Source organism: Quercus robur, chromosome 12, assembly GCF_932294415.1.
Source record: "Quercus robur chromosome 12, dhQueRobu3.1, whole genome shotgun sequence".
NCBI classification, from domain to species: Eukaryota; Viridiplantae; Streptophyta; class Magnoliopsida; order Fagales; family Fagaceae; genus Quercus; species Quercus robur.
Window position 1 is genome coordinate 19866187 of NC_065545.1, and position 26888 is coordinate 19893074.

General features: G+C 37.2%; 1 protein-coding gene across 2 annotated transcripts; it reads left to right on the plus strand.

Moving 5' to 3' along the window:
- The first annotated feature begins 2235 nt into the window (after positions 1-2235).
- LOC126709037 (protein HUA2-LIKE 3) lies at positions 2236-19449 on the plus strand. 2 transcript variants are annotated; one of them, XM_050409107.1, is made up of 12 exons: positions 2236-2750; positions 5336-5418; positions 11258-13402; positions 13790-14252; positions 16403-16511; positions 16607-16719; positions 16844-17031; positions 17118-17562; positions 17671-18100; positions 18228-18407; positions 18880-18929; positions 19139-19449. In XM_050409107.1, the coding sequence occupies exons 1-11, from the start codon at positions 2628-2630 to the stop codon at positions 18903-18905; spliced, it is 4305 nt and encodes a 1434-aa protein (XP_050265064.1). In that variant the 5' UTR covers positions 2236-2627; the 3' UTR covers positions 18906-18929; positions 19139-19449. The 2 variants fall into 2 exon arrangements, with proteins under 2 accessions (XP_050265064.1, XP_050265062.1); XM_050409105.1 differs by having other exon boundaries at positions 2237-2750; positions 19053-19449.
- The last annotated feature ends 7439 nt before the right edge of the window (positions 19450-26888 follow it).

The window sequence follows — 26888 nt, forward strand, 5'->3', positions numbered from 1 at the left end:
AAAAGTGCATCATTTTATACATTTTTGCTCAAAATCTACCTATATCAATTCTTCTATAATACTGTGCATTTTCAAAATTGTGATAGTAACCATGTATATTTACACGGTTATTGTAACTTTTTATTTTTTTTTTCTCTCTTCTCTATCCTCTCTCATCCAATTCTCTCTCTTCCTCTACTCTCATTCTCTTCTATCTTCTCTTGAATCCAACAACAAATCTATACAAATCATCAAATTCTTCAAACTTATTATAAATCTAGATCCCAAATTCATCAAGCCCTCTCATCAAAGAAAGAAGAAGGAGAAGGAGAAAAAGAAAGAAAGAGAGTGTTTAGAGAAATAAAAAGTGGACTTGGAGCGTGTTAAGTTGAGTGAGAAAAATATTATTTAAATAAAAGATGGTGTATAATAGATAAGGATAAAGTTTAGCTACAAAATTAGTTATAGCATAAGGTTATAACCTTACTCAATATCTTCTTATTGGAGGTGAATTTTGAGAATTTCACCATTGGATTACATTTTCTTCTCATATCCTCCATGCTTGCAAATTTTCTAGAAAATTAAAAATCAATAACTATGCCATTAATAAATTGTTTAAATTGCTAGTTTGTTGTAATTTAAAATTATGCATAAAATATAAGCTTATAGATCATATAATATATAAGGTTCATTTGGGAACAACTTATTTAGCTGAAATTAAAAACTTTTTACTGAAAGTATTGTAAATAAAGATAAAAGATTAGCTGAAATAATATAGTAAGATTTATGAATAATAGCAAAAATAAGCTAACTTTAACCTCTAATCTCAAATGCAATCATAATATCCAATTGACACAAAATTTGACATGTGTATTAAAAGTGTAAAGAATATGCAATTCAACAGTTAGATTTTCAAAATATGTAGTAATGTTTATTTTATTAAGTAAGCGTATAGCCTTAGGTTACAATCAATTTTGTAACTAAATTTTGTCCAATAATTAATCTAATGTGAGTGTTTTTGCAAAGTGGTTGTGTCAAATAGAAAAAGTAAGTTGTTATGGTAAAATAGATGAAAAGTTTTAGACGGACTTATGTGAATACTCTAACTGTGCATATTTTTACGGTTATTGTAGCTTTATACCTTATTTTTTAAATAATTTTTTCTTTCACCTCTTCCACCAGATTCTCTCTTCACTTCTCCCACCTGATTCTCTCTCTTCGCTTACCCTCTTCCCTAGCTATTTCTTTGTCAAACACATCCTAAATTAAGATCCCAAACTCATCAAATCCATATATAGATCCATAAAGAAATCATCAAACCCATATTGCAAAGAAGAGAAGAAGAAGAACAATAATAACAACGATGAAGAGAGAGAGGCAAGTTGTGTGAAAGGCCAGATAGATTTAAGATTTGAGAGAGAGAGAGAGAAAGTAAATGAAAAAAAGAATAAAAATGATTATTTAAATAAAATAGTGTGTATAATATATGATTTAATGTGTGTTTTTTAAAAGTGACCGTGTAAAATAGGAAAAGTAAGTTCTTATACTAAAATGAACAAAAAAAATTTACACATGTTAATGTGAATGCTCTAATTGTGACATTTATAGAATTAAGATTCTTACACACATAATTCACGAATCATTAGGTGAAATTGAGATTAAGTTATGACACAACCACTATTAGGAGCACTCATGGCTCCCTTATCTTCTAGACACCTTATGAAGAATACACATAGCTAGAATTAGGCTCTAGCTATGTGTAATAAGATCATTTGTGATGTATTGTATGTGTGGTTCAAACTTCAAACCTCATCTCCCCCATCCCCTACTATTTAATTGGGCCCAAAGTTCCAAACGAAGCCCAGATTCATATGTCCACACAAAGGGCCCAAATGTTGGTAGCGAAACAAAGAAGACCATATAGGCCACACAACATACACGCTGGCCCACACATATGAACCTTGTAATCAGGCCCAAGGACCAAGTCCACATATCTGAAAAGTAAATACTACAGCATTTAAAGCTGAGTCAAAGGAGTAAGTTATTTTGAGTTTGAAAGCCCACTACTCCACTAGAAGCACGAGGGGTGGGGAGTCTCAGATTTTGAAAAAAAAGAGACAGGTAAAGTAATAAGTAGGTCACACGTACATTGCACACAACACAGACACACACACACACACACACACACAGTATCTAAAAGCCGTAGATTGATAGATTCATATACACACACAGAGTGCGCACGTTAACCCCACAATTCCTGTCCTCAATTCAAATCATTATCCTACGCCCCCTAGTGCACTTTAACTTGGCCCCTACCTAACCAACTCTCTCATATCCCTCTCTCTCTCTGAATTCGCTTCTTCCACAAAAATACATTAAAAAAAAAAAAAAAATCTCTCTCTCTCTCTGAGACAAATTAGGGTTTCGTCACAGACTGAGAGTCTCTCTCTCTCTTTCTCTCTGAGAGCTTTGCGTGATTTCAATGCCTGGGAATCCATTCCCGGAATTCCGTGCAGTGTGCCGAACCGCTCAATTCCAAGGGCTGTTTGGGCGTGAATCTAGAATCTTCTTCTTCTTCTTCGTTGTTGTGTTGGTTATCGGTTTGGCCTACCCGATTCGATTTTGATTGGGTAAGGTTTTCGAGTCCGATGGCGCCGAGCCGGAGAAAAGGCTCGAGTAAAGCGGCGGCGGCTGCGGCGGCTCGCCGGCAATGGAAGGTCGGTGATCTTGTGCTCGCTAAAGTCAAGGGCTTCCCCGCCTGGCCTGCCAAGGTATAAAGTTTTGATCTTTATTGTTATTTTTTTATTTTTCTTCGTTTTTTGGTGTTTTCTCTGTTGAATGGATTTGCTTTAGTTAGGGTTTCGGATAGCATGTGAATGTATTCTTTGATTTTGTGTACGATTACTGGTGTGGAGTTTGCGATTTGAATAAAAACAAAGTTAACTTTTGTGTTTTTTGGGGGTTTAATTGGATGATTATGGATGTGATTGTTTTGTAAATTTGGTAAAGCTTCGGTATTTGTTTCCCTTTAGATTTTAGGTTTATACCATTGTACAGAATTTCCAGTAATTGAGATTTTTTAATTTAGAATTGAATTTGGGGGTGGGGATGTTGATGTTCATTGTGTAATTTTCTATAAAAAAAACTTTTTGATAAGCGATGAAATTTCACTATCCTAGAGTATACATAAGAGTGGCTAAAGAATTCAAAAGGAAAAAAATACAGCAAGATTAAAATCTAAATAAATGAACCATTGTGGAAATCCATAAATCAAAAGAGTAGAGTAATGGATGGTAGTTGATGTACACTCCAATAATATCTTGGGGAAAGCAAACTTGAGTAGTGTTACATAGTGTTGGTAAAAGCATCAAATTGAATTAAAAGTGCTGAACGCACTTAAGTGCAAAGGCCTCCTACTAGAGCCTAGGCGCAAAGCGCAAAGCGCCTGATCGATGTGAAGCGCACATTAAATTTTTTTTTTTTATTAATGATCAATATAACAATCAAGTGATCAATTAATCATATAAATTACAATAAAACATTTTATATAATTTATATAACATTTATATAATTCTATTGTGCTTTACAAAATATATGCAACCATGATATTTGATGGCCATGATTACAAAACATGGTTGAATCAAAATAGAAGTATAGAACCAAGAAGGCAAAGGCTAAAAAGTACTAGAATGTTAAGTAATACTATCTTTGTGAGTGTTTGATTTAGTGTTTGTTTGTGTGGTTTATGGTTAAAAGTTCAAAAATATCTAAAGAGATAGGCTTAGGTGTATGGTAGCACACCACACCATTAGTTTTTATATATTATATCAGTGGCTTATATCAAACATATTTAGATCTAATGGCTAAAAATCAAATCAGGATTTTTTTTAAAAAAATTTACTGAAAGCTCAAAAAAGCGCGCTTTGTGCTTAATAAAAAGGGTAAAAAAAGTGCGCTTTTTGAGGGCGCTTCGCTTTAGAGGGAAAAAGCCCCAAGGGCTCTGCGCTTAAGCACGCTTTAAGCGCGCTTTTAACAACACTTGAACCTAAGTGCATAGGCTTCTTGAAGCCTAGTTGTGCCCAATTGAAGTAAAACGCACATTATTTAAATATTATATATAAACATTTAATTGAAAGATTCATAATGTAATAAAAAAGTTAATGCACTCAAAATAGTAATATATTTTCCTATTAGCTAAAATGAATAGTGCGATTGCACAAAGCATGTTAGTTCAAATTTTACATGAGTTATTTCAACAACAACAACAACAGGAAAGCCTTACACCCATATTTTTGTGGATGGCTATGGATTCTCAACAATTTACATATGTTATTTCAATTTCTTAAAATTTTTAGATATTAAATTTGAAAATAATTATTAATGGATGATAGTCATGATACGATTATAATCTAGTCATAAATAGTTTAAACACAACTTTCTATATAATTATCTTGTGCTTTATAAAAAATTTATAGATGTGATAGCTATGATCAAATGTATCATATAGTCCAATTTAAATATATCCCAAAGGCATAGCCTAGAAAGCACAGGAATACTAAATTTATCATTGCTCGAGTGTATAATAAATTAATGGTCCGTGTTATTTCATTAAGATTGAGTAGTTAATTTTTATGATTTATATATTTTTATAATGTCTAGATTGTTGTTTGATTGGTCTAGGGTGTGGGGTTTTACTAATTGTAACTCCATTCCTGAGTGTTTAGAATCATTTTCCTCCTGTGCATAACATTTTGCAATTCTTTAGGCAACTTTTTGAAACATTTTTCCATGTAAATGAAGTAGGCTCATTTTATAAATTGATTATTACTAACTAAAAGAAAAAATGAAAGCACTCCTAGGCATGCTTTATGCTTCTTCAAAAAGCTCAAAGGCACACTTCACTAAATGAGCTTTTCTTTGGCCAAGTAAAGTGCGAAGACCTTGGGATTTTGAGCTTTAAGCACGTTTAAGTGTGCTTTTAACAACATTGGTGCCACTAATAACTCCTTTCCTTTGAAAGTATGATTATTCCTCTCTCTCCACAAGCACCATAGATGACATTAAGGAGCCACCATCCAAATTTCTGCACTATTGAGTTTGCCAAATTCCCCATCCAACTAGCTAACATAGCAATTATTGAATTAGGCATGACCCAACTAGCTCTAAATTGGCATAAAAGCAAATTCATTAGCTCCTTAGGTATGGTGCAATGTATAAGAAGATGATTCATTGATTCCCCTTTGGTTTTCACATAAAAAACCAATCTACAATTTGAAGTATTTAGGAAATCTTTACAAATTAAGGATGGGGTAGCTGAATATTCAAGTTGGCTTATTAAGTTGATTGCTAATGGCAGGTGGGAGAGCCACAGAGTTTGGGGTTTGCAGCTGATTGGAAGAAAGTAGTGGTCCACTTCTTTGGAACCAAGCCAGAACAGATGTAAGTACTCCAGGACTGGAATATAAGGCATTCAGTATGTTATGTTGTTAAATAAATTTTTTGTTTTTTTGATTTCTACTCTTTTCAATTGTGTGTAATGGAAACTTCTTTTGAATGGAATTTTAGATTTAATTTTTTATCACTGTTAATAAGAGTTGAAAGAGGTTGAAACTGAAGTGCAGTATCAGCATATGTTGCTATTTATGCTGTATTATGACTTTTCTTTTTCCCTATTTCTGCTCCTTTTAATTATGTGTAATGAGGTTTGAAACTTATTTTGATAAGTATTTGAGATTTAATTTTTGTCACTGTTAAATGAGAGATAAAGGAGGTTCAAAACTGAGGTATAGTAGCAGCATGTGTGCTATTTATGTTGTTGACTAGTTTCCTTTTCTTTCTTGTTTTCAAATTTTCCGATTTCTTCTCTTTTCAATTATGTGTAACATGGCTGGAAATTTCTTTTGGGCATACATTTTAAATTTTATCACTGTTAAATGAGAGATTAAAGAGGTTCGAAACTGAGGCGTAGTATGGGCATCTGTTGCTATATATGTATGTATCTGCATCTTAGAAAGAAAATGGTGATTTAAGATTAACTGCTTTATTCTAGGCTTAGGACCCTCGATCTCACCTTTATTGAGATGAATGGGGTTTTATATATTAGAATAAATTGAAATGAATGTGTGTCATCCTGAAGGTACCATGGTACTGTATATATTGTTTGTAGTTTTTTAATTATGAAAAGGTTGGTTGTTTCCTTGGCTTAAATAAGCATAATTGGTTTCTACAACAATAAAGATTAGTGATATGGCTTACCCTGTTTTATTTCTAGTAGGAAAAATAAATGGACATTGGTCTTGAAGTTTGTATTGATAGTATCTTGTCATTTGCCATTATTCAGGCTCTACGGAAAGGTATCATTTTTTTTTTTTTTGGGGTGTGGCTTGGGCAGGATCTGAATCGGAAGTTACCAATACTTGTTGAGGTTGGGGTATAAGATACTGTTTTAACTTTTGAGTGACTTTGATTATGAGAGGGGTCATTAGTGGTCCTTGGCCAAGTAGTAAATGGGGAGGCTGTTTTCCTTCTATTGATGGTTTGCTTCATGGTGCTGGGGTGGTGAATGGTGAAAGTCTCTTGTAGAGCTCTACAGGGTTTCTCTTTTGCATATTTTAAATGATGGTCTAAAATACTTTTTTGTGTTTCAGTGCAACTAAGAAAATTTTAGTTTTTTTTTTTTTTTTTTTTTTTTTTTTTTCATTAGTTAAGTACACACATTGTGCACAAAGGGTTGAACCATCACCTCACCTTCCACCCCTTACTTCCAAGGACCATTGTCACAAAAACACATCTACGTTTATGTTTTTTTGCTCATCCTTACATGCTATATGGGATGGCTGATAATCCTTTCATCTATTATACTTAAAAGGGGGATTCCTCTCTTTTTCTGTCCTCTTCTTTAAAATGCCAAAAATTCCCACACATCTTAGTTTGAATACATTTAGTTGATACAAAGGGTTGTAGTGGTAAATTACTTCAACTTGACTTCCCAACTCATGTTCCACACTTTTAGCCACAATAATCTTTTTCAGCTTCCTCCTCCCTCTTCCTTTCTCTTTACAATCCGACTAGTGTTGGTAAAAGCGTCAAGCGCACAAACGTCTTAGAGAATAGGTGCGAATAGGTGCTAAGCACAAAATTGCACCTGATTAAAGTGAAGCACAGATTTTCAAATATAATACATAATAACATCTAAAAAGAAAGATTCATTGCCAATTGATCCTCCAGTGATGTGAGTGATGCTGTGGAGGCTAGTGGATGTGGGTTGTTTGAGGTGGGGTTTTAAAGGTGGTTGAAGGGATGGTTGGGCTAGGTTAGGTTAGTGGGTATGGGTTATCTGACGTGTGGACTTAAAGGTGCTTGTGGATATTTGAATGTTAGATTGTGGGCAGTAGCCTCAATTGAGGCTCAACAGCACTGTGAGAGCATTGAGTTGCATGGGTTTAGGACCGTACTTCAGGGTGGTTTCTTCATGCACTGTAATTTTTAAGTATATAACTTGTGAGGTCATAAGTTTGCTTGTAATGAACAGTTTTGTCTTAGGCATATTCAATACATGAGGTAGAGTGTAGGAGTGGGCTGTGTGTACTTTTTTTTTTTTTTTCCTCATTTTCTACCCTGGTACAATACTAAAAAATTAGTATATTCTTTTAACTATGTTTTTATTAGTAAGCTACACACCTTGAACCCACAACTTAACCCCCCATCCCATTATTATGGGAGGAGGAAGTACCGAAGTACCATTTGAGCTAGAACTCATTGGTGATTCTTTTTACTACTGCTGGTTGGATACCTTTTACACTATTTTTGTATCCCCAATTCAAATATCATGTTTATATTACTCACATTTTTTGCGATGATGATTATGTTTTTTTTGGGCGGTTCAATCCATCCTCTTCATTTATGTTTTGAATGCTTTTGTTTTCCTCCACCTTATATGAATGTCATAATCCTTAGATGTTTGGAATTATTTGGATTCATTGGGTATGTTATCATGTTATGGTAATAAGTTGGTAATAAGTTGGAATTATTAGGATTCATAGGGCTGTTTATTTTCTTTATTGCTTTTCCTTGTGTTCACCATCATGAACACCTTGTATTGGCTTTCATCTGTATTTTAGTTTGTTTTAATAATATTCTTATTACCTATCAAAAAAAATGTTATGGTAATAAGTTGGTGACCTTTTTTTTTTTGGTTCAGTGCATATTAAGGTCTGACCCTCCTGATTTATAATCATCACTTGCACTTTCATTTAAGATTTCTTTGTGTGCGTGAGTGGCAACCAACTTATCGAAAAAGAAGTGTATGTGAGGATCAATTTACATTTGGTGTAACTTTTGCATAATGTTATGCTACTCAATAACTTCTTATCAAATTAATATTTTGAAGACCCAAATGTTAGATTGCATGTTCTTAATATTCTCAAGTCTTAACACGCACCCAAAATTTCATGTCAATTGGTTATTATAGGATTTAGACTTGCCTGTTTCTCCTATAACTTTTATAAGTAGAACCAGGTTTGAATCCCCCCTCCCCATTTATTGTGACAATTAAATTATAAGATTTAGACTTGGACCATATATATATATATATATGGGATAATGTCGTGATGCCATTTACACAAAAAACCTTATATATGTTATTATGTGTTACGTTTATTAATAATTTTTTAATTAACATTTAGACATTTTAAAGTAAAAATTTAAAAACGAAAAAACTCTAAACATGTGCAAAGTGCATGTGAAGATAGTCTCTATTGATTGGATTTGATATGAATTTGGTTCTGCGGGACCTTTGTTGATTATGGATCAAATATTTAACTTCTTATTACTGGATGAAAACTGATTGTGTTTTACTTGGAGAGTGTTCTCTTTAGGACTTTAAAAAAAAAGTATTCTGCTTACAAAAGAAATTATCATCTTGTTCATTGAATAGGCCCCATTATCCTACAAGCTGTAGCAGTTTTGAAGGTTTTAACTTCCTGGCACTGCCATAGGAGCAGTTGATTAAATACCATTGGCCTACAGCACCAATGGAATCCATGGAGATTTTCACAAGCTGTGTGTTTAGAGCTCCAATTCCAAAATAGCTTATTGACATACATGCATTTGTTTGATCTTTTCAATTTATATGCTGCAGAATCAGTCTCTATTTAGTTTTAAGTTCTTTATGTGTTTGTAACTTCTTAAGGATATGTTGAAACCTGTTTGTAATTTCCTAAGTTCATGAATGCTATTCTATGAACTTCCTTGAGTTTCTAAATATTTTGAATTTGAGAAATCGATTATTTTTCCTTTTGTTATTTTAAAAATTAATTTATTCAGTTTTGCGTTTGGATTTTCTTTTCATGAATTGGTGAGCCAAGATATCGAAAGCACACACTCATTTGTTTCCGTCAATCCCTTTTTCCTTTCAACCAATTGGAGGAAAACTGGATTATCCAGTCCATTTTCTTTCCCCTTGTTTCTTTTTACCCCTAAAATCTACCCAACCAAACACACTATTAGTAAATCATCTTTTTAAGAGCTTCCCTTTATTTTCTAATAAATTTCCATATTACATTCCCTTTATTTTCTAATAAAATTCCATATTACTCACAAAATGGAAAAAGAAATTTTCTAGGCTTTGAGCTTATTTGTTGATCAATTTATCAGTTGATTGTTATGGATGTGGTTGGAGGTTGGGCTTATTATTTGGTTACAGCTGAAGCTACAGCTATGCTGACTTTTTAAAAATCTGTTTGGATTGACAATTGGTCATCTGAATATGAACTTTAAGGCTTTTTGAGTTCTATAGTTATATGGTTGTTCTCTTTGTAGTTGGTGGACCATAATCGTGTATTGCTTTGCCCTCTTGTATGGAATGGAGCCTTAATTATGTTGGTTAGAGAGGACAAAAATGCTCCACCCCGTTTGACCTGTCCTGTTCCACCCCACATGGGAGGTCAGGTTTTCACCCCGAGTGTATGCATCTGTGTGTGTATCTTATTTAACATATGTTTAAATTGTTTATACATATCCTATTTATACAACAAGAACCCTTTTGGTAGCTTTGTTTAGTGGTTCTTTATTTGATTGGTCTGGAGCATGGGGAGTAACTGGTAACAGATCCATTCCGGAATTTATAGTCATTGTTGTCACTATGTACATAGTTTTTTTTTCTTCTCCGTATTCTTTAGGCTCCTGTATGTTCTTTTTTTTTTTTTTTTTTTGGCAATAAAACATATCTTATAAAAAAAATATTCTATTTATATTTTAATTTTTTATGCATATTTTATTATCATCCCAAAACACTTGTCCCTCAATACTCTGACCTCACCTCTCCTTTTTATTATCAGACTCTGTCCCGTTCCATTGCCCTTAATTATCTGTGAAACGTTAAAGTGCAGAATGTTTTTCTTTAATTTTTATTTTTCTAAATTACCCTATTTTATATTGAAGTGCAGTTGTTAGGATATGGAGGTTTTAACTTCATTGAATTGATTGAAGTCTGGGAAGACGTAATAATATAAAATGACCTGGAGTTAGACAAATAGTTTATTAATATACTTGTTCTTTATATCTGTATCTACTGATTAAAAGTACTATGGATGTGCTTGTATGTCTTCAAGGTCAGAGTTGCAGCTCAAATGTGGAGTTGTAAATTTTTCCTTCAATGGGAGGTGATAAACTTCCAATTTTTCATTGGAAAGCTATTGCCATTGGCTTCTCTTCAATGTTCAAGGCCAGAGAACTTTTTACTCTTCCATCTGCTTTTTTCTTTTTCTATGATATTTTCTTTTGAGGGAAGCAAGAGAAAGCATACAAATCTTTTACTTTAAAAGTTTAAACATTGTTACATAGTCATCTGCGTATGTTGTGTGGTCTTGACATATTGATTGTTCATTTCATGTTGGCATTATGTATTGTTTCTCTTTGAAATGTAGCATGTATAAATATGGCATCTCAATGTGTTATACTAATAGTCATGCCTTCCACTTCTATGTTCCAAGTTTTTTTACTAATGTGTGAGAGTTAATGCAAGATGGATTTTGCTCTTCAAGCTTGGCTTTGTTCTGGTTCCACTCACTTTATAGCTTTGTGTTACTTTGTCAACATTTTCTCTTGTTTGGATCCATTGTGGTGATAGTGAATTCACTTGTTTGCTATGGACATCAATTGTTCTGGTTTATTTTACTCAGTGTCGCTCTTGTTCTTCTCTAAGTGTGCCTTATGAGAGTTTAATTTGACGTTAGCAAGCAACTTAACCTTATTCTAATAGCAATACCTTGTCATTCAGAGGCTTCTGCAATCCTGCTGATGTTGAAGCATTTACTGAAGAGAAGAAACAATCTCTTCTGGTCAAACGTAATGGCAGGAGTGCTGATTTTCTACGTGCTGTCCAGGAGATTATCGATAGCTATGAGAAATTAAAGAAACAGGATCTAGTCAATGGTTTAAACTCTGCTGATGAGGTTGCACCTGCAAAGGGTGGGAATTCAGCTGACTTAGCAGCCAACGTCGAATTGAATGATCAAACAGAAACTCCTGAAATAAATCAAAATTCACAGTTAAAAACTTCATTTACCACAACAGATAAAAATGACTCTGGTGTTCTTGTTGAGGATGCCTTAGCTGCAGCACCTGCCGATGCCTTGCTTGATAAAGAGGCCTTAGGGGAGGAATCTATTGATACTGCGGCGGTTACAGCAACACCTTTGCTAACTACTTACTTTTCAAAAAAAAGATCCAGTCTCATACAGCCACAGAGCTGTGCCACTTATAGAAAGGCTCAAAGGTCTAGAAGTTCATCAAGGTTGGAAACCCGTAGATCACGAACCTTCACAATGTCATGCAATGATGGTGGCAATAATGCTGGAGACAAATCAGCCAATGTAGTTCGGGAGGGTTCTTTAAGAAGGAATAAGCGAATCAGGAAGTCACCTGATGCATCTGAGTCGGATGATGTTGATTCTGCTGCTTTTGTTTCAAATGGCAGTGTTGAAGAAAATAGTTCTGAAATTGCCACAGCTGATTCTGACACCTTTAGTCTAAATGAAGGCAGCACGATTGAGTCTGGTTGTAAACTTGAGCACTCTGATACTGTTGTTGAATGTTTGGATGGAGATGTTGAGTTAAGCAAAGGGCTTGATCTTGAAATAAAGGCTATTGTCATCAAGAAGAAAAGGAAACCAAGCAGAAAGCGAGTGACTAATGATTCAGCTGTGCCTCCTGCCACATTGGACAAGGAGATGGGTTTGGAGGCTGGGGTGCAGAATACTAGTATAAATTCACAAAGAGATTTTGAAAAGATGAATGAGAGATGCTTGAAGGAAGATGGAGATGAGCACCTGCCATTGGTGAAACGAGCAAGGGTGCGAATGGGAAAATCATCATCTGCAGAGGAGGAATTCAATATCTCTTCACAGACAGAAGAGAGAACCATAAAGGAATCTACAGTTAATCCATCAGAGCAGATCAGCATGCATGAAAAACATGATGATGATAGTGTTACAGACAGAAACTCACTTGTAGTGAATGGAGCTCTGGATAATGTAGTGTCACCTTCCAAGCATTGCACTCAAGTCTCAATGAATAGACCTCAGCCTTGGAATGTTAAGAAAGAACAATCATTTGGCTGCTCAATGGATGGTGAAGCAGCTTTACCTCCATCTAAACGCCTTCATCGTGCTCTGGAAGCTATGTCAGCTAATAATGCTGAAGAAGGTCAAGCATGTAATGAAGCATCACCAACCTTGAAAACTGTAGTTAGTGGATGTTGTATTTCTCCAATGAAAAGAAGCCCTCATGTGGCTGTGGAAAGCAAAGCAAGGACTTGTCTGGGACTGCCGAGTATGGGTTCTCTTGGCAATATTTCTTCTCAGGTATGTGGTTCTGGATTTTCTACAAGTCAAAGCCCAATAATCTCAGAGGAAAATTGTAAATTGTCAATGGAGGTGGACTTGTGCAATCAACCAGTTGAATTTTCAGAGATCCCAAAGCATGAATTTTCCGAGGATGTCTTCCCTGATGCTAGGGATGATGTTGATAGCAAAGATATTAGTGGTTCTTTTGATAGTTGCGCTGTTAGAACTGCAGACCCAACTCAAAGTGCATCATATGTGTCTCCTAGACTTGATGAAAGACAGGCTAACCTCAGTTTTAATGGGACTTCAATTGATCCTTTGTTGCCTCCAAAGGATGAAGGAGATGTTGAAAATGTTGAATTGACCAATTGTAAAGCTGAAATTTCTGATAAAGAAGTTGATAATACAGATAAAATGGGGATGAGTTCCCGTCCTGCCTCCTGTCCTAATGAGAGGCATAAAGTGTCACCTAGAAATGATACCATTATGCATCGGTACATTGCAGATGATACTGGTTGTGAGGATAACATGTGTTTGTTGATGCCTTCAGTGGATGAAAAAAGCAAAGTAAACGGCATGTAAGCACACTTTTAATACTTTACTGCAGCTTTACAACAATATAATAGATACTATCTTGTGCTACTAACCCACAAAGGTTGAATCCTTGCAGTTTCTTTTTCTTATATCCATGCGGACTCTTGTCATAATCATAAAGCAGGTTGTCCTCCACTGTGGCCTCAATTGTCAGGGGACAACAGTGAGAAAAAATAGAAAATGAATAGTTGAGAATTGATTGTTAACTTCTTGGAAAATGAAAATTTTAAGTGGACAGTTTTAGTAGTATGTAATGTGTAACAACTTTTAAAAGGCTATCTGAACCCTTTGTTTCTTCCTCGTTCTTATAACTTAATTTATGGTATGTTCTGTACTAATTGTTCATTACTATTATACTATTTTTGTTTTAGGTGTGAGGTTGTGAAAGAGGTCAAACATTATCATACACCAGAGGGTCCAAGTTCAAATTCTTTTTCTGATGATCACCTTGGTGAAAAGGATATCTCTGTCATAAGGTCAAGTCCATCTCTAACCGATGCAGGAGATTCTCTTGCTCAGGCATCTCCAACTCACACCTCAAACTGCCACATGTCTACTTCAGATAGTAGTAATATTGTTCAAAATAATGGCAGCTGTAGTCCTGATGTGCATTTACACCACAAGAAAACCTCTTTTGCTCCACCTGTTGATGAAGAAGAAAAACTTGAATCAGCAGTAACTCAAAAACCAAAATCTATAGGCAGACATGGGGAAGCACCTGTTGCTCTATCATCCTTTGAAGGACAGCTTGGAACTTTGACAAGGACAAAGGAGAGCATTGGTAGAGCAACACGCATAGCTATTGACTGTGCAAAGTTTGGTGTTGCTGCTAAGGTATGATAATGTTATTTTAGATCTCCTATCTAATTTTTAGTTCGGTACTTGGTTAAATTGTGGACATTTTAAATTTAGTAAGAAAGGGTATTTTAAAAGTTGTCTACTTTGTTTTCTTCCTTTTTTTCTTTTTTTTTTTTTTTTTTTTTTTTTTTTTTTTTAGTCTGTTAACTCATGTAGGCAATTGACGGAATAGGATCCTCTCCATTTCAAGTGAAATAAAGAGAGGGTCCATTTCACGGTTAAGATTTTAATTCTTGAATCAACAATGTAAATAATGTCATGTCATTTAAAATTTTAAATGATGTGCACTAGATACGTAATATTTAATCTAAACCATGAAATGAATCCATTTCAAATGGAGAGGATCTTAATATGCAATTGACATCTTTTGTAAGGTGGCAAATTGTCAGGGATGAGGTAAATAATATTAAATTTTTGTATAATGGCTTTTGCCTTGAAGGGGTTTATGACCATTCTCTTATTACTGTGTTTACCACCTTTTGAAATTTCGTATGCACAGTAATTAATTCAGTCTATCTTTTGCAAAGTTCTTTCTTGACCGAATTATCTATTTGCAATTTTTGGGAGACTATTTTCCTTAATGTGGGGCTAGTAAACTATGCTCCTTGTTGTAAAATTGCAGGCCGGTTGACAAGAAATATAAATAGTATGATTATGTAAAAATATTTGAGTAATTGCTAAATTGTTAAATATTTTATTTTGGTTAATTTTGAAAAGCAGAATAAATTTGACATTTCGACTTGTTATATGGGTCTTTGCCAATAACTTAAAAGATTTGAGGAGCGCTGGTTTCATACATAGAAATTTGTTTTTTTATACCGTTTTTTGATGAGTAAAATTAAATTTTTTATACCTTTTTGTTTGTATTTTATTGTTTCTTTAGTAGCAATTTGTTGGTCAACAATAGTATCTCTGTTGAAGATTCACTAATTTTTTTAGATAGGATTATCCTGACATACAAGGGAAGGGAGATTCCAAAGTATTTCAGGATAGAAGTTTAGTTTTAGCAGCTTATGATAGTAAAATGTCGTGTTTATGTTTACATGACTTCAACCAGGGGTGCTCATATGTGAATTGCGTTCATTGTAATGTGGACTATCTTTTGTTTCACTTACATCTATGGTAATATATCCTCTGTTCTGCTACACTGTTAGTCTCAGGGAAGTTGATCAGTTTGGTTTTCTTTGTTGAGGGTGAATTACTTGATGCCTAGGATGATTCTAGTTCTGTTGGAATGTAGGAATTGGAGGTCTGGGTTGCAAAGGAATTGTTTTGCTTGGGACATTATACTTTTTGTTGGATTCTATTTTTAAAAAAGAAAAGAACAATGTTCTGTGACCAGTTTTGGAGCGTCCTTTAGGCTTAAAAAGGCTTTTTGTTGGATTCTTCTTTTCTTTTTTTCTTTTTAAAATTTTTTAATTTTTTTAATTTAAGAAAAGAACAATGTTGTGTGACCAATTTTGGAGTGTCCTTAGGCTTAAAAAGGCTTTTTAAGTTCTCTATTCAAGGCATGGTTATCAAAAATGATGATTTCTTGGATACATTAAATCTTAGTAGTTGACTTTGTGGTGGATTTATTTAATACTTATTGTATTCTTGGGCTGTGATTTCCTTTTGTGCGTGTGTAGCATTTTTTCCATTTCATGGTCCATTTTCACTTTGGATTTAATTGCTTCCATTGGTTAAAGGAGATTGGTTTAAGACCATAGTAATTTGCTAACCTTAACCTGTGATTTCCACCTTTACCATCGAGAATTATATATAAACTATCTCGATTTGGTAAACGCACTACCACGACATCTCTATGGACTCATTCCACAGTTTGGAGATAGGCCTTCCACTATTGTGACTGAACATCTCCTTTTACAGAGCAACCAATTGCAGTTTTTGTACTTGAATATCTCTAGGTATCAAATTTGTGCTTTTTTCAGTCCACCGGAACAATGGACTCAATTCAGTAGTGTTACATCTTATAAAATTTGTCATTTCCTGCAAAACATGGAAATCCATTCAGAATAGTGAAGATATTTTGCATGGTCTTTCTTTCCATTTTAGGCTGCATTTGAAGTATAAGCATTTGCCATGTGTTTTTCTTTGATGTATCTTTATTTTTATTTTCTAAATAGGTGGTGGAAATTCTTGTCCGTAATTTGGAAACTGAGTCAAGCTTACATCGGAGGGTGGATTTATTCTTCCTTGTTGATTCCATTACTCAATGCTCTCGAAGCTTGAAAGGTAATGCATCTGTTATCATGTTGTGATCCAACGTTTGAAAGCTAGTCAACAAAATGTGAATTCACTGAAGTTAAAACTAAGTTTGAATTTTTCAGGTGATGTTGGTGGTATCTACCCTTCTGCTATCCAGGCAGTGCTGCCACGGCTATTGTCAGCTGCTGCTCCACCTGGAAGTACTGGGCATGAAAACCGCAAGCAGTGTCTTAGGGCAAGTGAAGAAACTTTCCTTGTGAAATAAGGGGAAAAAATCTTATTAAATTAATATCCTTGTCTACTTTGTAGTTTTTCATTATTTTGGTTTAGTGCTTAACCCTTCCTCTTTTTGGGTATAGGTTTTGAGGCTTTGGTTGGAAAGGAGAATCCTTCCAGAATCTGTTGTTCGTCACCATATGCGAGAATTGGACTCCCTAAGTGGTTCATCTTCTGCAGGTCCCTACGCTCGTCGCTCAGCAAGAACAGAAAGGGCTTTAGATGATCCTGTTAGAGAAATGGAGGGTATGCTTGTCGATGAATATGGAAGGTTTGAATTTAATTGATCTGTTTTCTTTTTATCTCATATTCTTTTTTTCAAATACCTTTTTCTTGAGACTTTTCGACATTTTGCAGCAATTCAAGTCTTCAGCTTCCTGGATTTTGTATGCCCCGCATGCTTAAGGATGACGATGATGGAAGTGATTCTGATGGAGAGAGTTTTGAGGCAGTTACTCCTGAGCATAATTCTGAAGCCCGTGAAGAACATGAATCAATCCCATCAATTGAAAAGCATAGACATATATTGGAAGATGTTGATGGTGAGCTTGAAATGGAGGATGTTGCTCCTTCTTGTGAAGTTGAAACAAGTTCATCTTTTCATGTTACTGAAGTCAATGCCATACAGACATCGAATAATCAGTGTGAACAGCATGTTCCTCTGCCCTTTGCTCCGCCACTACCTCAGGACGTGCCACCTTCATCCCCGCCACTGCCCTCATCCCCTCCACCTCCACCACCTCCTCCACCCCCTGTTCCTTCTGCTATGTCAGATTCCTACGCCAATGGTGTGGATAAACATGTGCGTCCTCCTTTTATGTTGCCTTCTCTTTCTTTCTTTTTAGCATCAATGTAGTAGAAAGAAACTCATTATGTGCTGTTTCCTTTTGATTTTTGTGTTCGCATGCAGAATATGCAAGACAACATAGTTCAATCTGTGGCTCAGGAGCCTGTTGCACAAAGAGTTGACCAAACAATACGATATCGTTCTCCTGAATGGAGAGATCCTTCAACACAGATGGCTGAGTCTGCTTCTTGCTCGTTCAGCAATTTCTCTGGACAGGCAGTGAATAATGGTCGACAAACTAATGGTGCTACATTGCATAATAAAAACTACGGTTTACGGCCACCTCATCCTGCACCATCAAATCAGTTCTCATATTTTCATGGGGACCAGCGTGTAAGGCCTCATAGGGATGCCCCACCACCTTCCTACTCCAATAGATTCCACTTTGGGCAGAATGTTGATAGAGAAAACTCTTTCAATAACCATGAGAGAATGAAACCACCCCCATATGAGCATCATGATCAGTGGAGGTTTCCTGCACCTCCCTTTTCAGGTAAGTTTTATAAGTACAGTTGCCAAAAAATAAAAATAGCTGGGTTCTATTGGCAATGCCATTGTTTGCTTTGGTACTATCTTTTCACATTTTTTAATTAATATTTCATGTTTTTCTCTCCACCTAGGTCCAAGATATCCTGACAAAGGCAGAACATCTTATACACCTGGTCCATATGTTGGTCCTCCATGTGAGCCCACAAGGTTACCAGGCCAAGGATGGAGATTTCCCCCCCGGACTATGAATCATAGAAATGCCATACCTTATAGACCTCCATTTGAAGGTCCAATTCCAGTGGCAGGCAGAGGTGTGTAATTTTTTTCTTTGGAACTTTTATTTAATGAGTTGAGTAAATTAAAAAAAGAAAAAAAAAAAAGAAAAAGAAAAATCCTATGTGGCTTAGGCAGCCAAAGGATTGGGGTTGGGGGGATAGGGAACATTTGGTTCAAATCTTACCAAATAGAAAAATTGCTAGCTCTCTCTTCTCCTTTTCTCCCTTAGCTATTTGATTTAATATTTATATTTCTGTTTCGGTTCTTTTGTCTCCTCTATACATGTCCTGTGTACAGTGGCTGTACTATTTTTTTTTATTGAATAAAGGTTTTCATTTACCTATTAAAAAAATTCTGTTTAGGTGCTGTTTAGGCACTATCAGATTAACCTTAAAAAAAATTTGGTGCTTTCAGATTTATTGTAATTGGATCACCAATTACTCTGCTCTTGTATTGCACTGTAGGTTGCTAAATTCTAGGCTAAGAATATCCTGTGTCATGTTTCAGGTCCAAGCTTTTGGCAGCCAAGATGAGATTTAACGTAGCTACTAGGACTGGTATGTCATTGTCATATCTCAAATTCAAGTATCCTTAATTTTTCTAGAAAGTTTCATCTTTAACTAGGATATCCTTGGAATGCTAAATTTTTAATAATCACATTGTTGGTCCATAATTGGCAGGTATGACCCATTTTTTTATCTGGGTTATGCTGCTTGTTCAATAGCTTCAGTTATTTATTCTGGGCCGTTGTTGTTTACGCTGCAAGGCACTGATCTTCAGAAGAAGAGGGTTTGGCACAGAAGAATGGCATGTTGGCATGCCAGATTTGTATATATGCATTCTGTTCTCTCTTCTGCAAATGCAGAGCGGGAAGACGGTCATTGTAGAGACAATTGAGAGTTGTAACTTACTAGCTGTGATTTTTTTTTTTTTTTCCTTCTTTTTTTGTTCGTTTAAATTTTCTGTTCAAATTTTTAGTATAATTTTTTCCCTGGAAGCCCTTCATAGGAATTTTATCAATATATATTTCTGGGGCAGTTGTTGAAACATTCTCTCCAATGCAATCGTTTTTGGGTATTTCGGATTCATCCATTTATGCTAGTGCGAATTTGATAGTAGTACATTTTTTAGACTTACGAGAGTAATAGGTTGCAGGAGACCAGTGAATGGTTCGCTCATTTTTGTTAGTTTATTGCACTAATCAATTTATTTAATATAGCAATAAGCCAATTATAATTTTCAATTATTCTGTATGTAAGGATTTTTCTATGAATAAATTCAAGTCGGTATACCTAACTTCCAGGAGCTTTATATGCATGATTGGCCAAGTTGTGGCACCTGCTTTAGGATGGTCTTCTTTTTTTCCCTTTTTTTTTTGGTGTCAGCATCTCAATGTTTACATATCCTTTAGCACACAAGGGATTCTGGTTAGTTCTTGACTCTGTCAAATTTTATCTTTGATCTTCAAAAGTCATTTTCCAATAAATAGTTTTAATATCACATACACTGAAGCTGAGTGATCAATAAAAAAAGTACTAGGGAGTTAGTGGACCAAAATTTCCATCAGCCACAAGTGGTCAACGACGAGATTATTTATTTTATATTGCAAATGGGAATGATTGAACTTCCTATTTTTAACGTTGTCGTAAATGCAATTTTAGACTATACATTTTGGTTTTATTTTTATTTTGGGTTCTACTTTTCTATTTTACTGCTTTTAGTTCTCAAAATAAAAAATGCATATTATTTTTTTTTTTTGAAAATAAAAAATGCATATTATTTTAGTTCTTACTGTTAGCTCACTAATGAAAATTGCTTAAGTGACAAACTGAGTATACTGTTACTAGCACAGTAAACAATGATGTGACCATTAAAAACTATTTTAAAAAATAATTTTATATCTTTTAAATGCCAGACCCCAGGCCTTGGAATTTATTTAATAAAGATTGGAATTTATTCAATAAATAAATCAATAAACATCACGAAACACAAGGGGGGCAGTGTCAGCAGATAGATCTTCCAACCAAAGCTAAAGCTACATAATAGAACTAGCTTTCTTTGCTAGAGCATCAGCAATAGAATTACACATACAGCTAACATAATTAAAATCAATACATTGAAAAGCAAAGGCTTGAACAAGAATATTGTAAGGACCAGGTTTGGACTTCTAGTCCAACGAGTATATGGACTTAAGCCCAAAACAGCTCAAAACAATAAATTTGTGGAGAATGGTTTGGAAAACTGGGCTCTCGTGAACTAGATAACAGAAACACAGGTTTTGATGCTAAAAAGAGAAAGATAACAGAAGTTTGTTAAGGAATAACGTTCTTGGATTGGTTCGAGGACACTGATTCTTAAATATTTACTCTTAAAGCTTTATTACAAATTTGTTAACAGTTTTTTCTCTCTCTTTTCCACAGAGGGTCTTTCACGTTATATAGCCCTCTCTAGACCATCTTGATCCTACACTTGTTGATCATCTGAACACTTACTTGAGTACCTGTCCCATCAAACATCCTCTTTGGCTTTCTGTGAGTTGCGTTCATCAAGACAACATTGTTCAGAGATCTTCTCTACATAAATGTGGTTAAAAAAGTAGCTGTAGTGCATTTAATGCGGTGGTAGCAGCTTTCCCTTAGATATTTTTGAGTTTCCATTCTTCTTGCACGTTCATGAGACACGTTTCTATCGCTAGAGCTTCTTAAAGGGTTACCTTAGTTGCTGGAATGCATGCTTGAGCTGCATTCATCATATCCGAGGAGGAGCTCCTCCTCGGATTACCTTCCATTCATTCCTCACTTATAAGACTTTCACTGGGGACTCTTGATAATTATTTGCTTCTCCTCGGACAATTTAGCGTTCTCACACAAAAGCCCAAGGCTCAACATGTCATTCTGGGCCTTTATCCCTACAATAGCCCCTCAAAATTCCGGTTTTTCCCTCTCATCCGAGGAGAAAAAGTGGGATTTTGATTCCTAAGAGATGAAGTCAACTGACCCCTTGATTTACACGTGTGGGAGTACAGTTTAACACGTCTTATAATTGCTGCTGTCGTTTCGAAGTTCGTGAGGTGCCATTGATTGCTCCAGGCAGCGCCTTGTTCCCCAGATCTGACGGTAAGATGCATATCCAACGGTGAACCTTTTTCTTCGAAGTTTGAGTGGGATAACTCACAATCAATCTTTCCCCCTATGAAAGGCGCCTGAAGGACTTCTTTCTCCTCATTTTGCAAAAGCTTTCAAACTTTTAAGAATTCTCAACTTCTCCAGAACTCCCTACAGTGTCGCTCATTCACTTTCCATAAGTTTTCACTTTTCCCTCAGATTGTTTTTTCCTCGGCCGGCCTCTTCCGCTCTCTTTTCTTTCGAAAGACTATTTTTAGCGTCCCCTGGGTTTACTTATATGGGTAGGTTCAAGTACTTAGTAGACTCCTCAACCGTTATGGAAGGTTTAGGGCCAAATACCGTATTCCGCAGGGAGTAACCCTGCAATATTGTACCCCAAACCAAATTCTCACCGATAGAGAAGTAGGTGAAGTCATCATTTCGATGATTGCTTTCTTGGAGGGAGGAATGACGCTTCCCATGGGTAGGGTAACTAGGGACTACTTGATTAACCACAGGTTGACTCCCCATCAGTACGCCCCTAACCTCTTTATGGTCTTGGGCTGCGTAGACACTCTCAATGAGCAGATGGGCTTAGGGCTCACGTGGCTTGATGTGGTCCACTTGTACGAGTGCCATAAGCTCGCCGATGCGGGATATTACCTAAAGTCCCGGTCCGACATCGTCAAATTGATATCGTGCCTTCCCAAGTCAAACAAAGGTATGAAGGACGATTACCTCCTAATCTCCAGGGAGTGGCATGACGGTCTTCACTGCCTAACTCGGGCAGGTGATCCAAGTGGGGTGCATTAGGATTAGGTGCTATAGTTTAGTTTCCTTGATGTTTCGTTTTCTCGGATGATAGTTTTTGTTGACCTAACCATCATTTCCTCCACGAGTGTCTTTTTTGCAGACAAAAACCACGTCGCTCTGAGGCTAAGTCTTGTCAACGTACCGACCCTTAAAAAATTGCTGAGATCTAAAATATTCGTAAGCGAGGACGAAAAACTACGGGTTGCTCCTTTAATTTTGGACTATGAGCCTTTATCTCGTATATTCCAAGACGCAGGTCAGGCAATAAAGGCTGGCGACCTTCGATTGAATTGAATAGACGTCTCCAAGCCAGGATTCCTAGCTCGGAGAGCTCTTCCACCCGTCTAGTTGCCCATCCAGCGTGTTCCCCAGGAAGTAGCTACTCCAAGAGAAGGGACAGATTCTGCACACTTGTCCCTCTCGGTTGAGATAAACCAGTTTCGCCTTGAGGACGAAGGTGAAGCTCCAGGCGGGCTGATAGTGCTCTCGGAATCCGAGGCTGACATTGATAGGCTTTCGGCAGCCAATACTCCAGGACTGGTGGTTGCCCAGATTGACTCTGATTTCGAGGAAGAAGAAATGACTCTAAACCAGAGGAGAAGCTTACGAGACCTCATGGCCTCTAGGAACAAGGGGCAACTTCACAAGAAGTACCCAAGTCCTAAGTTCCTCCAACTCTTCCTCCCCCTCCCACTCCTCTCCCTGCCGATCCTAGCCTGCACGCGATGAGGGACCTAAAAAAGAAAAGGCCGATACAAGAGATTGAGGAGGGAGAGTTGCTCCCTCAGAAAGGCACGAAGCAGCAAAAGACTGCCAAGGATCCGAAGGATAAGAGGTCCTCATCCGTGGACAGTAGAGAAGAGCAAAAGCTGGCCGAGGTGCGCCTACCACAACGTGTGGTCGCCTCGGTTAGAGGTTGACGGGGCTGTGATTCCATGGAACGCCTTCGTTAGGGAGTATCAGAGAGGTCATTCTATGCATGTGGCTAAGTCCTTGGAGTAGCCACTTCTCCTACCTAAGGATATGGATGCCTTGAGGAAGCTAAAGCAGCATGACCTTTTCCTGTCCCTAAAAAGGGACCTTGCTCTGGTAAGTCCACATTCTCATTCTTTTTATTTATTTTAGCACTAGTATGCTTTCTCGTTTGTTTACATGAGATTACAATATTGTTCTTATGCAGATTACCCAGGAGGTTTATGTAGTCGAGGAATGGGTCAACAGAGCTAGGAACAATGCCAGGAATGAGGCTAACCTCCGTCTCGATGCCGAGAAGGCTTTGGGGGCTGCAAAGGAGGAGAATAAAGACCTAGCCACCAAGCTGACTGCCTTAGAGAGGGATCGGAACTTGGCCGACCTAAAGAATGTTGAGACTCAAGTCGAGGACCAGCACAAGTTGCTTTATCAAACAAAGATAGAGCTAGCCACTTTTAGGCAACTTGCACTGGATCTAAAGGTGGAGCTGCAGAAGGCCAGGGAGGAAGCTCAGCTGGCCAAGGAGGCACTGGAGGCCGAGAAACAAGCAGCCTAACTCTTGGCGTAGAGGAGACACAAATCAGGCTAACTGAGGAGCTGGCTGAGGCATGTAGGGACTATTGTGATGCCACATGGGCTGAAGCCCTTAACATTGCAAGAGTTCCTGCAGACTCAGAGTGGAGGCATCAAGGAAAGACCTACTACCATCCTGATATCTGTGCGATCCCAAGCGGCCTTCCACTTCCCTCTACCCTTACTCCTAAGTCCTTGGAGCAGCCTCTAACTACTCAAGCTGCACTCCTTCTTCCCGAGGTTCCACAAGGATCCAGCCTAGTTGGTGACCAAGTTCAAGGGGTCAAGGGGCCTAAAGATCAGGGTAAGGGTAAGGGGAAAAAGTCCTCCTCCGAAGTCAAAGATGCTGCCAAGGACAAGGATGCTACAGCTAAGGCAAAAGAAGTAGAGGCCGAGACTAAGGAAGTTGACAATAGGGCCAAGGATGCTCCTACCTCTCGGCCAGGCCAGCAAGAAGATCCTCTTGCTCTTAGGGCAAAGGCTTAGTACTTAGGAGCTTTCTGTAGTACTTAGGGATTTTGTGGTGACACTTTGTTTGAATGTAATGTACTCATCTTATTTAATAGAAGTGTCCTTCTCTTTTTTCTTTTATCTCGGAAATCTCTTGCACTTTTATTTTATATGCTTTGAGGATTATCACCATCATGAATAGCGTTGTGTCGTTGCTACTTTATACTTAAAAACAGAAAACAATACGTTGGTAACTATTGGATCAATCTCATTGAGTACCAGCCATATAAGAGTTGACCACATCTCCTGATATAATTTGGGTTTTATTTGAACACTTATAAAAAAATGTCATAGTGTATTAATTTCCCCAAAGCATCCAGTCCGAGGACTTCAGGCATGACTAAGGTTTTGTTTAAACACTTATAAAAAATGTAATAGTGTATTAATTTCCCCAAAGTATCAGTCTGAGGACTTTAGGCATGACTAAGGTTCTATTTAAACACTTATATAAAAAATGTAATAGTGTATTAATTTCCTCAAAGCATCTGGTCCGAGGACTTCAAGCATGACTAAGGTTTTATTTAAACACTTATAAAGGAAGAACAATGCACTTATACAATGAATGGACATATTGATAAAGAAAACTTTCATTAATAATAGTACCTTTTCAGGTTGTTTACATTCCAAGGGCGTAGTATTACATGATCATCTAAGTCTTCTAAAAAATACGCTCCTATACCAGCCACTGAGGTGATACGGTATGGTCCTTTCCAATTGGGCCCTAACTTTCCCTATACTGGGTTCTTTGCAATACCTAGGATCTTTCTTAATACCAAGTCACCTGGCGTTAATGGCCTTAGCTTCACGTTGGCATCGTAACCTTGCTTGAGCTTGTGTTGGTAGTATGCCAATTGAACCATTGCGTTCTCCCTTCTTTCTTCAACAAAGTCTAAACTCTTTTCTAGTAACTCACTATTATTGCTCAGATTGAAAGAGCTAGTCCTCAGTGTAGGGAAGCCGGTCTCTAGAGGAATAACAGCCTCAGCGCCGTATGTCATCGAAAAGGGGGTTTTCTCAGTGGATCTGCGAGGCATTGTTCGGTATGTCCAGTGGACATGTGGCAGTTCTTCTATCCATTTTCCCTTTACATCATCCAACCTTTTCTTGAGTCCACTCACTATGACCTTGTTAACGGTCTCGGCTTAACCATTCCCTTGGGGATAGGCTAGGGTAGAGTATCTGTTCTTGATTCCCAAGTCACAGCAGTATCTCCTAAAAGATTTGCTATCGAATTGAAGGATGTTGTCCAAGATGAGGGTATGAGGGACTCCGAATCGGATGACAATGTTTTTCCAAACAAACTTCTTGGCGTCCACGTCCCTGATATTTGCTAAGGGCTCGGCTTCAACCCATTTGGTGAAGTAGTCCGTGCCGACTAGCAGGTATCTCTTGTTTCCTGTTGCTTTGGGGAAAAGGCCTACAATGTCTAAGCCCTATTGCACGAACGGCTAAGGGCTAAACAGAGGATTAAGGGCTCTTCTCGGTTGATGCATGTTTGGCGCGAACCTTTGACGTTGATCGCATTTCCTTATGTATTCCTATGCTTCCCTTTGCATTTTTGGCCACTAATAGCCTTGAGTGATGGCCCTGTGTGCCAAAGATCTACCTCCGGTGTGGCTCCCACAGATCCCCTCGTGTAACTCCTCCAGCTAGGCCCTACTCTGACTTAGTGAACATGGACCATTTCTCTCTCCACCCCTGTGGGTTTGTACAAATCTTCCACAAGGATGACCTGAGGGAGACCTTGTGCTGAAGAGGTAGCAAGCATGGCCAGGGAATCAGTATGCGTGTTTCCACTTCTAGGGATGTGCAATAGGTTGAAAGATTCGAATCTTGACCGTAGGTGTCCCACCTGACTTAAGTACCTCTGCATTCTTTTGTCACTCATCTCAAATTCTCCTTTTACTTGGCCAACGACTAATCTTGAGTCCAAGAACATCTTTATCACTTCCCCGCCCATTTTTTGAACCATGGTCATTCCCATTAACAGGGTCTCATATTTAGCCTCGTTATTTGTGGCCAAGAAGCCCAGTCTTAGCGACTTCTCAATAGTGATTTTCTCGGGGGATATTAATACTATCCCCACTCTGGACCCTTTTTGGTTTGCTGCACCATCGACGTACACTTTCCAAGATAGAGGGTCTTGTTGGGAGATCATACCAACCAATTTTCCATCCATGTGTTGTGCTTCTGTCACTTCTTCTAATGGGGATTCGGCAAACTCGGCCACCAGGTCCGCGAGGACTTGGCCCTTGACAGAGGTACGAGGCATGTACTTGATATCAAAAGCCCCTAGGATCGTACCCCATTTAGCAATCCTCCCCATGTAATCAGCACTTCGAAGTATAGTTTTGAGTGGAAGCTGAGTCAGGACGACAACTGTATGTGCTTGGAAATAATGGGGAAGCTTTCGTGTACCAAACACCACTGCCAAAACGGCCTTTTCTAGTGGTAGATACCGAACCTCGGCCTTATGTAGTGATTTTCTTACATAGTAAACTGGCCGTTGTACGCCATTGTTAACTCGTAACAATACTAAACTTA